The sequence below is a fragment of the Hydra vulgaris genome, chromosome 03 (assembly GCF_038396675.1).
Source record: "Hydra vulgaris chromosome 03, alternate assembly HydraT2T_AEP".
Lineage (NCBI taxonomy): Eukaryota > Metazoa > Cnidaria > Hydrozoa > Anthoathecata > Hydridae > Hydra > Hydra vulgaris.
In genome coordinates this window covers 21,615,466-21,627,500 of record NC_088922.1, presented here as the reverse complement: position 1 = coordinate 21,627,500, position 12,035 = coordinate 21,615,466, and the positions used below count along the sequence as shown (strand labels likewise).

The window sequence follows — 12,035 nt, the reverse complement described above, 5'->3', positions numbered from 1 at the left end:
TTTACTAAGAATTGCAAATTTTATCTTTTTTATTTAATGTTATTTACTTCATGTTAATATTCAACTGTAAAAAAATATATTAAAAAAGGTTCGAGAATGTTTTATTTTTTATTATAGTAATCCAACTCCAGGCGTCATTATCAACAAGGTATTTTATATAATTAAATAACTTATTTTGTAATTATTTAATTATTTATAATTAACTATGCATTTACATAAAAGTATATAATTTATTCTTTTATCTCCAAATAAAATTGTTAAATAAAAGTTAAAAAATCAAATTTATATTTTGTAGCCAGGTGGCGGAGATGTTTATAAAGGTGTTCCAAAAGATTACATTGGAGAAGTATTATCATTATTTTTTTGGCACTGTTTCACTTTTTTTAAAATGGTTTAAAATATAAAAATTTATTTATGTATTTGAAATAAAGTTAAATAATTACTATTTAGGCTGTGACGCCAGCAAACTTCTTAAAGGTTTTGAAAGGAGACAAGAATGGTTTAAAGGGAGTTGGCAGTGGTAAAGTTATTGATAGGTACTTTGAACTTTATACTTTTATATTTTTATAAAGTTTAACTTTCTATAATAAAAATAATTTAAAAGAAGTTTATTCATTACAAAAAAATTATTTTAATTGAAGCAAATCTAATCTCAATTTTAAAAACTACTTGATTTATGATTGATTTATTCTACCAAAGTTATCTATTCTACCAAAGTTATCTATTCTACCAAAGTTATCTATTCTGCCAAAGTTATCTATTCTATTAAAGTTATCTATTCTACCAAAGTTATCTATTCAGATTACATAGAAAGAGTTAATACTGGTAAAAAGTATAACCTAGAATAAGTGAAACCACGCTCAAAACAAAAAATGCATGTATTTAAATTTTGAGATAAGAAAAACATATCTGATGAATCTAATGTTTAAAACACCTGATTAAATCTAATGTTTAAAACATCTGATTAAATCTAATGTTTAAAACACCTGATTAAATCTAATGTTTAAAACATCTGATTAAATTAAATGTTTAAAACACCTGATTAAATAAAAAGACATCTTAATAAATTACTTACATGTCTCTGCAAAATGTTTGTAAATAATGATTTACAAAATAATTTTTGGGATTGTATATTCTATAAAATAATTTTACAATTTCATCAAATTTTTTAAGATACTAATTTCAGTACATCATAAGATTTTAATACACATTATTATATTAATATTAGTTACTCAAATGTGTTAATAAAGTAATATTAATAAATTATTATTAAATTTTATATCCAAACTATTATTAAATAATTGTTATGCAAATATAAATATAGTTTTATATAAAATTTATAGTTTACTTTATTAATAAAGTTTTTTTTTAGTTTATGAAATATATTTTTAGCGGGCCAAATGATAATGTATTTGTTTTCTTTGCGGACCATGGTGCTCCAAACATTATAGCATTTCCTACTGATGAGGTTGTTTTTTATTAAAAAAGTATTTGCTTTATTAATTTCATTAGAAGTCATCTGTGGGGGCTTATTTATTAAAGCTTCCACAGATGGCTTTACATGCATATATATATATATATATATATATATATATATATATATATATATATATATATATATATATATATATATATATATATATATATATATATATATATATATATATATAAATCTTAAACAAACTCTGATATTTAGCTTCATGCTAAAGACCTAAATGCTGCTATTCAATATATGCATACCAACAAAAAGTATCGCCAGGTATAATAATCATTATTTTTTCTCAAATTTATTTTTCATTATAATTTTTTTATGTATCTTTCTTTTTTATATCTAGATGGTTATCTATATTGAAGCTTGCGAGTCTGGTTCAATGTTCATCAATAAGTTGCAAAATAATATTAGTGGTAACTAATACCATTTTGTTTTTTAATACTTTTTTGAAATTTAACTTTTAGGATTTTTAACTTGTTTACATGACAAATATAGAATTAAAACAATAATAAATAATTTATTAAAAACTTATAAATATGTACGAAATGGTCTTGAGATAAAAACAATACTTTTATGTAGAGCTATAATATTGGAGCAATATTATAAATTTTTTATGGTTGCTAAGATTCGTTATAAAAATTGTTTTGCATAAACAAAAAAGTCTTTGATATAAAATCTTTTATTTATAATTTTTTACTTTTGCGTTGAAATTACAATATTTATTTATAAATTTATTTTCATTCAGTTTTTGCTACAACTGCAGCAAATGGGGAAGAGTCTTCATATGCTTGCTATTATGATGATGCTAGGCAAACCTATCTAGGTGATGTTTACAGTGTCAAATGGATGGAGAACTCAGACAATGTAAGTTTTTAATTTGTTTATAATGTGATTTGTGTTATTAAAAGTTCTTAAGATTATTGTAATATTATATAAGATTTAGATAAAATATGAAATACTTAAAAGATTTCATTTTATTTTAAAAAGTTTGATTCTCTTATTAAAACTCTTACTTAAAAGACTTTTAAATATTAATAATTTTCCTTAAAAAGCACTGGAAAAACCTGGAAAACTCATGAAATATTTGATGAATTAAGTCAAATTGTTTTTTATAATCATCTTTTTTTATAATTGCTATTGATAAATAAAATATTAATGTGTTTAGAAAATGTTTAAAAGATAAGCTTAACATAAAACATATTATTATGAAAAACTCATGATGTTAGTTAGAACTAAAAAAAGTTGAAAAAATTATTTAAGGGGCAGAAAATGTTGTAAATAAAAGTTTTTAATTCAAGTAAAAAGTAAAAATATATCTCAACACTTAAAAACAGTTAACAGAAAATACTTGAAAACAGTTAACAGAAGATAAAATATAAAATATATTTTCAAAAGGTTTTTGCAAAGAACATTAGAGTTATCCAAAATAACTATAATTGTGATTTAAAAGTATCAGTGATGCCCGGTACATTACATATAACAAGTTTGAATATGTGTTTGAATAAAAAAGTTCATGGTGGCATAAATGCATTTTTTAGATTGTTTTCAAATCCAATGAAATATGCTTCAAATACCTCTAAAGTGCATTCTCAAAACCTATAAAAGATATATTAAATATATTGCTTATTTTGCATTTATATAAAATGTAAATAACTCCAAAGTATTTCTTGTTGTAATATTTTTTCCAATAGTTCTTTAGGTAAATTTATCATTAATATTTTTAATAATAATTTATTAATATTTTTTTTAATAATAATTTATCATTAATATTTTGCATTAATAAAGTTTATTTTTTGTCAACTTGTTTCTCTGTGCAGTCTCTTTAACTCTTTTCTCAGTGCAGCGGCCTTGTTCATCAAGGTTCGTCTTTTGGAGTTTAAGAGTCGAGAGGGAGTTGTAATCACAATAAAGTAGCTTCCTCGACTGTAGAGGCCTTCTCAGCTTTGGGGAGGTGAATAACATAAAAATATATACATTTAAATAAATATACCTTTTTTTAAATTAATATACATATTTTAGTTAATTGAGAAATTTATTGAATGAACTTAATTTTTTGTTAACATTTTTAAAAGGCTAACTTTTTGGTTGAGACATTAGAAGATCAGTTTAAAGATGTTCAAGAAGAAACAAATACAAGTCATGTCATGCAGTTTGGGGATATGGTTACAAATTTTTAGTTGTTACTTATTTAATTGGGTATTTTTTTGTAACCTTTTTTTAGTATCGCAAATAATTTTTATTTAGAATGTTAGTAAAATGACACTTGGATTGTTCCAAGGAAATGGTAACAGCTTTATTCCCAAAAACGAATATTCTAAAAAATCGATTATTGTAAGCTTTTGTAATAAATAATATTGTTTGTTTTTATAGTTACATTTATAACATTTAAATTATTTTGTATTATTATATATTTTTCATTTTTATTATTTTCATGTATTTTATTATAATGATAACATATTTAATGTTGAAATGGCCTGATGATTACTTAGACTGATGCTGTTCCATCTCATGATGTTGTTCCAAGTATTCTTTCCCGTGTTGCCAGTGAAGGATCAACACCAGAGATCCGAAGTGTTGCTCAAAAAGCATTAAATGAAGTGAATCAGGTATGTCAACCAAAAATGATATAAATTTTTATTTAAGAGAATCAGTGTTTTTTGTGAAGAATTTTTTTATTGATTATGTTTTAAGAAACGCATTGAATGTTGGACTGTTATTCGGAAAATTGTTTCAAAACTTGTTTCTGCGTCAAAAGAAGAGGAGATTTTAACCAAACCTGGAAAACCTATAAATGAAGAGTGTTATCAACAGTCTGTTACAAAGTTTAGGGAATATTGTTTTAATTTTAATGAGGTTAGAATTTAAATTAATAAAATTTATTTAAAATTCTTGAACTTTTATATTAAGCCTTTTTATACTAAACATAAAAAAGTATTGTATACTTTAGTACATGGGTTTCTACACGGTGCAATTATAGTAAGCCCCATTAACATTCACAATAAAAAAATTAATTTGCTGAAGAAATGCGGGGAGTTGCATATACATAAATCATTTATAAAATGAAAAGGAATTATAACTTTTATATAACACGTCTATTTTTGTTAAGTAAAGGGGTTAATGCAATTTTGTGATATATTATAGAAATATTTTTTGCATTTTACTTAGTACGAACATGCATTAAGACATGTCTATGTTTTGGCTAACTTATGTGATGAACGCATACCAACTGAAAGGTAAGTTGTCATGTTTTAGTAAATAACAACTCGAACGATTGTTTAATCATTTGAGATTTGATAAAACGAAATAATGTTTATTTATATTATAGTTTAATAATACTTATCGATTGCCATTTTAGGATTACTCGTGTTATTAAAACTGTGTGTCAAAAACGGAATCTTGCATAAGAAACCGGCATAAAAAGTATTTTTTACCTATATATATGTATATATATATATATATATATATATATATATATATATATATATATATATATATATATATATATATACACACTGTTATTATCATATAAATAAATATAAAAATAATATATTTTTAAAATAGTAAAGTACATCGAAAATTTTACATGTTATTTACATTTCTGTTAAATTTATAATGTGTATTTATGTAATTACGTGAAATGGATATACTTTGCATTATAGATATCCTTTTTATATTGTTTTTATTGATTGAATATATTTTTAATAAAATTTTATGTTTTTAAAATCTTGATTAATGATCTATAAAAACTAATCTTCGATTTTTATAAATGATCGAAAGGTATTAGGTATGTTCCATATATGGCCAGCTCTAGCTATATTTGGGATATCGGAAAGGTGTGGGCTTCTAAGTTAAATTCTCTTACGCAGTACTCTATGACAAGACCGTAAGATCTTGACATAGAGCACTGCGTAAGAGCATTTGTCATAAACCTTAAACCAGATTTACAAAAATAAAAACCTAGTACCTAGGCAAATCTTTTTGTGCTTAGGTATCTTCCCCTCTTTTTATTTTTTAAAAATATTGCTCTTTTTTACTTATGCTCTTATAAAGAGTTGCATTAATCACTAAAAAAAGTTTGGTGCAATGACGTAGTTTACGTAAACTTAAGCTTTTATTCACAATAAAAGTTAAGCTTAAGTTTACGTTTATAGCTTATCATATAATATATTAGGCTTAATAGTAATAATGTTCATTCGCGTGTTTGATACAGATACTCTTGGCAGTCATTGCAACCGAGGTAATTGCGAGAAAGATTCATAGCACTTTTTTTTTACATGAAAATGTGAACATAAGTGTATGTAAACTTACTTAAATTTCAGATTATGTAACGTTAAAACATATATCAAGTTTTACAGTTTTACTTTCACTTGAAAACAGCATTGCAGCAATATCTCCTTAAGATTTGATCTTTAGCACTTATTTCTCTCCTTATTTGACCTGTAGCGTTTTAAAAAGGCTTTTGTTTGTTAAATAGTTTTAAATTTATGTCAGACAACACGCCTGCGTAGCTGAGTGCGAGTGGTTAGTTCGTAAAGTTTATGCAGCAAAAAACCATGGTTCGAATCTTACCACTTAATTATTATTTTTTAATAATCTTTTTTAATTTTTCTAAAATGCAAAATACAACGCTTTTAAAGGTTTATACATATTATATACATAACATATATAAAGATATTATACACTATTACAAACGAAAGGAAGAGAGTTTTTAAAAAAGCTTAAAAATTCTAGAGATATCAAAACAGCGGGAGAAATTTGTTGCGCATGATTGAGATACTTATGTTTATAATGTGTTAAGGTAATTAGTCCTAATAAGCTGAATATGGTCTGAAAAAGAGTTATGATTTGAAACTAAATAAAAAAAAATTAAGACAGTCCTGCTACTCCATATTTTTGCTATAAGTGTTTATACTTATTTTCTATTACACGCTTATTTTTTTATTACACGTTCGTATTTTATTACACATATTACAGACGATTATCTATTACACATTCTTTTTCTATTACACGGATAAATTCAATAGATCAGTGTTTTAATGCACTGTCATCTCTATATATACGGTCAGATTGAAAAAGTTGAAAATACTTTGTGTTAAGTGGGCTGATTTGAAATCTCGCTAAACGACTCAGATGACAGCGCATTGAACCACTAATTTATCGAATTTACGCGTGTAATAAAAAAAGAAACCATTTTATAAACTCTCATACCGATTGCAATTAATTAACTCTATCCAAGTGGTTTAAAATTGTAAAACTTTACCGTGAAAATCATAGTACTTTTCCTTGACCTATAAGTGCCGGTATTGTACCGTGATTATTTTACAGTCGAACAAAGTGAATAAACCACGGTTAAACGCCGTTATTTTACGGTAGAATACCGTGAATATTCTGTGATGATCACATCACATCGTACCGCGATTAATTTACAGAAATGCATATCGATGGCTCCGCGCTAAATTGGTCTATCTACAATCTCCGCGATAAACATTTTTGGTTTATCTGCAATCTCTAGGAAAAACAACTTTGGTCTATCTGAAGTATCCTAGAAAAACAGTTTTGGTGTAATTGCAATCAATACAAAAAACATTTTTGATCTATCTGCATTCTCCGGGCAAAAAATTTTTAAATCTAATGATTTTTTGCGCCCGGAGAATGCAGTTTCTTTTCAATTCAAACAACAAAACTGAACCAATATACTAAACAATAAGAAAAATGCATTTCATCTGTCGATTTTATGTAAATTATTAATATGTTATAGATATCTGTATCAACAGTTTTTTTAAATAAATTTTTATGCGATTTGTTCAATTTTGTTTAGCAGAAAGTTTAAATATACAATATACATTATACTTTAAACAGTTATATGTTATGTAACTGTTGGCTAATGAACAATGCTTTTAAAACTTTATTATACTACTATCAAGCGAGAACTGTCTGCAACTACTTTAATCTCAAAACAAATTTAAACCAAGTTAGTATGCATGAAAAAAGCACCAATAATACAATGTGTAGCTTATCACATAAGCAATAAGATGTTAAATTAGAATTCTACTAGAATAGTAAAAAATGGATTACCTTACTTTATACTATGTTCCAACGCTTACTCAAAGAAGCAAAAGTGTTGGAACATTGCTTGTTTTCTTGGAAGTTAGTGCTTTATTAACAGAATAAAACTAGTACTGTTACTGTGATAGTAGTTAGTCATGACATATACTAAAAACGATATTGTTTTGGTTGAATATAAAAGTGAAAAGTTGGGTTATTATTCTTTAAAATTCAATTGGTTTTTGCCTAACCTTGCTACGAATAAACAAAAATACACTTATAAAAATGTATCATAATAATATCGTAAAAATGTTGCAGGAGATATATATATATATATATATATATATATATATATATATATATATATATATATATATATATATATATATATATATTTATGTACATATATATATATATATTTATGTACATATATTAAGAAATATAAATATATATATATTTATATATATATAAATATGTCAGGTTTCCCGAACTCTGTGGTAGCTCTCAGAGAGGCTGATTCCATCAACAGCTGAAAAATATCAAAGTATTAACAGTGCCATGTTGCGCATGGATGGTGTCCCTGTTTGTACTTTTGGTGTGCATTGCGGAGGCCACATTTGGAGCCCTTTGTTACGGCTTAGGGTTTATTAGTAGTAATGAGGCAATTTCTTGGGCTATTAAACAGTGTTCTGAGTACTATCTATGCTTTGAGTCAAGTTCTTCAATCTAATTTTAAAATGATTAAAGTACCAAAAACTATAAAACACAAAAAACCATCATCTTCACCAAGCTCTCTAAACATATCATTCACTAACACTCGTGGACTTCGATGTAACTTATTCTGTATTGTCTTATCTCTTGCAAAGTTAGCCAGACCTACCTGCTCTTTGTGTGACTAAATTGAGTTCAGCTTTCTTATCTTGTAATCTTAGTGTTAATGGTTATCTTCCTTTAATTCATAAAGACTCCAATAGTCGCATACTTGGCCTGGGCATTTACATTCACAAGAATTCACCCATTCGGCGGGAAACTTGGTTTAAATCCATCGACTATTCTTTTATGTGCTTTCGTTTTTGAAACGCTTAACTTTGTTGCCTTTTTCTTAGTTATATATTGCTCTCCTTCATCTCAAGACTGCACTCAGTGTCAGTGACTCTACAGGCGTTAAAACCCACAACTTTTGCCATTCTCAATCTCTACCTCAAATAGTCGACTTGCTAACTCGTTTTTCAGACAACCCGAATCATTTACCTTCTCTACTCGGCTTATGTCTCGTTTCTGATCCTAGTCAGTGCTCAGTTTCTCCACTTTCACCCTTAGGTGTTTTTGATCACAGTTTGATCTCTCTAAAACTAATATCTCATTCTTTTTCATCACCTGAATCCCCCTATTATTGTACCTCTTACAACTACCTTAAAGCTGACTGGGATTCTTTCCATGATTTTCTTCGTGATGGCCCTAGGGTAGAAATTTTTCGTCTTCCTGCTGACAAACGTGCTTCCTACATAATTTTGTGAATTCAGTTTGGTATGGAATCTTTTATTCCCACTAGACAATTCCAGGTCAAGCCGCACTCTTCTCCATGGTTTTCCTCGCATTGCGCTGCTGCAATTTCCATTCAAAACCGTTGCTTCCATATCTATCAGCAAACAATATTCCAGAAAGCAGGCGTCTGTTTATTACTGCTGGGAATCATTGTAAAAAGATTTTGTCTATTATCAAAGCCCGTCAAACAGGTTAATCTATTGCTTGACATTCGTATCACTCCAACTTCTGTATCTAAAGTGATTTCATGCTTAGACTCTTCTACAGCTTGTGGCCCAGACAATATGCCTGTTATTGTCTTGCAAAAGTGTTCTCCTGAGCTGTCGTCTATACTTTCAAAACTATTTAACAAGTGCTTATCAGAGTCTTGTTTTCCAGCCTGCTGGAAAGCGACATTTGTTATCCCTATTTTCAAAAATTCTGGAAAGCAATCTGACTTATCTAATTATCGTCCCATTAGTCTTCTTCCTATCATAAACAAGGTTTTTAAATCTTTAATTAACAAGCACTTAATCTCTCATCTTGAATCAATTAACTTACTTTCTGATCATCAATATGGAATTCGATCTTCTCGTTCTACAGCTGATTTGCTAACAGTAATAACCAATAGGTTTTATCGTGCATTAGATAAAGGTGGATAGGTTAAGGCTATCGCTCTTGATAATTCAAAAGCTATTGGTAAAGTTTGTTATGCTGGTCTTCTCCATAAGTTTTCTTCTTACGGTGTATCTGGTAAAATCTTCAAGATTATTGAATCCTTCTTTTTCTATCGTAGAATAAAAGTTGTCCTCGATGGATAGCACTCTTTTTCATATCCTGTAACTATATTAACAATCTTCCAGAAATTCTCACATCAAAGGTGACATTGTTTGCTGATGATAATACCATTTATTCTTCTCATGATAAGAAGCCAACACTCTCTGGTTGCTTGAAGAGAGCATTTGAGTTTGAAAAGGATCTCACTTCTGCTACAGCATGGGGCTCACAGTGGCTGGTGAACTTTACTTTAGATAAAACCCAAATTTTTTCAGCTAATTGTTATCGCAATAATTTAGATCTTCCTTTATTTATTAACTGTAATGGACTCGATGAGTCATCTACCCTTCATATTCTAGGAATAATTCTTACTTTTGATCTTTCATGGAAACCATTTATCAAACCCGTTGCAAAAATAGCATCTGCTAAGTTGCATCTCTTTATCGAGCTCGACACTTTCTTACTTTAGACTCTATTATCTATCTCTATAAATCTTAAATCCAGCCTTGTATGGAATACTGTTGCCATATTAGGGGCGGATCTTCTAATGATGCCCTTTCTCTTTTAGACACGGTGCAAAAACGCATTGTAAACAGCAACCTGCTCTTGCAGCCAACCTTTAACCATTATTACATCGTCGTAATGTTGCTTCTCTTTTCTACAAATACTATAATAAGCACTTTTCTAAAGAGCTAGCGTCTCTTGTGCTATCTACTAAAACTCATTCTCGTGTTACTCGTTATTCAATTAAGTCTCATCCTTTTTCCTTGACTGTTCCTAAGTGCTCCAAAAACTCTTATTTGTCTAGTTATTTTCCTTGAAGATCAGTTCTTTGGAATTCGTCTCCTTCATCTTGCTTTCCTGATTCATATAATTTGCAATCCTTTAAGTCGTCTGTCAATCGTTATCTTGCTCTACAATCTTCATCTTTTCTCATTCAGTAACTTCCAACTTTATTAGTGGTTACTTCAGTCTTGTTGGAAGCGAAGATGTTAAAAAAAAAAAAAAAAAAAAAAAGCTTAACGCCTATCAATGGAATAAAAAAATATTTATAATATTACGGATTTGAAAATAAAAATTTGACAACTTGCTGAAGATCCTTCTTTGTGAAGGATCCTATCGACATTTACTACTAATTCTAAGTTTGTAGGGTTTATCCTCTCCCACCTTGATATCTTATAGACTTATTATTATTGTAACGGTTCCTATAAAAAATAAAAAACGGTTCCTATAAAAAAAACTAAACTTTCGTAGAGTTTTTAAAGCAGATTTTTTTTTTAAAATAATAATGAAAATATACTGTACAATATTATTTTATATACAATATTATAAGGATTATACAACCCTAAAAAAAGTTTTCACTCAAAGTTTTTTTAAAAACTTTGAGTAAAAACTTTGGTTGAGCTGTTTTTGTTTACAGACTTCAAAAGTACTTTAAGATGCATCATTGAATTCAATAAAACAAGCTCTAACTTCAGTGTTGTAAATTAATCCATGTAGTAAAATTAAAAACCCTGGTAAACAATGTAATGTAAACGTTGCTAATTAATCTATGAAGTAAAATCAATAATTTAAGTGATAATCAATATTTTATCTGCATTCAACATTTTTACTTGTTTCGCGGTGCTCTGACAATACATAAATACCATTTTATTACTGATGAGATTTTACAAATCTATTCAATAACGAATAGCCTATTTTCAATTTTTTAAATTTCTTTAAGCAGCACAAGCCATAAATAATACAGCCACAACTTCATATGTTCTTAGAAGTGTTTATTTGGTGGCACAAGATCAACATACAACATACTTGTACTATACGCAAAAGTCCTTGAAATGTTACAACTTATTTCATAAATTTTTTAATTTGATTCGTATCTTCTACTTCCAACTTATGTTAAAGCCAATGAAAACCTTCATATCAAGCTTTCATCAAATGCGTATACTTTTCCTTGCTGCAGGATTCGATGTAAAGAGCAGCTACTTTCAAACACACAGCTTTTAACTTTAAAGTTTAACTTATAAACAGCAAAGTGTTTAATTGTAAATAAAAAGTCTGTTTTATGAAAACATTGTCAATGTCAGCTAAAGGTAAACATAAATTTTCAACAATTTAAAGTTTATAGTGTTTTAGTTAATCGTAAAACCTTAATCATTTGGATCTTCTACCTTTAGCTTTATGTACATTTAAAATGAAT

The 12,035-nt window shown here is 27.6% G+C and overlaps 1 protein-coding gene across 4 annotated transcripts in view; it reads left to right on the top strand.

The window, feature by feature from the left end:
* LOC100207098 (legumain) overlaps window positions 1-5,204 on the top strand; it is a 9,222-nt gene extending 4,018 nt beyond the window's left edge. The window contains exons 3-16 of one of the 4 annotated variants that reach the window (XM_065792630.1): window positions 118-148; window positions 296-346; window positions 451-536; window positions 1,393-1,468; window positions 1,697-1,759; window positions 1,836-1,905; window positions 2,238-2,356; window positions 3,565-3,654; window positions 3,737-3,823; window positions 3,982-4,098; window positions 4,184-4,345; window positions 4,658-4,725; window positions 4,848-4,933; window positions 5,000-5,204. In XM_065792630.1, coding sequence (XP_065648702.1) covers window positions 118-148; window positions 296-346; window positions 451-536; window positions 1,393-1,468; window positions 1,697-1,759; window positions 1,836-1,905; window positions 2,238-2,356; window positions 3,565-3,654; window positions 3,737-3,823; window positions 3,982-4,098; window positions 4,184-4,345; window positions 4,658-4,725; window positions 4,848-4,896 — 1,069 coding nt within the window. In that variant the 3' untranslated portion in view covers window positions 4,897-4,933; window positions 5,000-5,204. Of the gene's footprint in view, window positions 1-117; window positions 149-295; window positions 347-450; window positions 537-1,392; window positions 1,469-1,696; window positions 1,760-1,835; window positions 1,906-2,237; window positions 2,357-3,564; window positions 3,655-3,736; window positions 3,824-3,981; window positions 4,099-4,183; window positions 4,346-4,657; window positions 4,726-4,847 lie in introns of all 4 variants that reach the window. The other 3 variants (XM_065792629.1, XM_065792628.1, XM_065792627.1) reach the window with 3 other exon arrangements.
* Window positions 5,205-12,035: the final 6,831 nt, after the last annotated feature.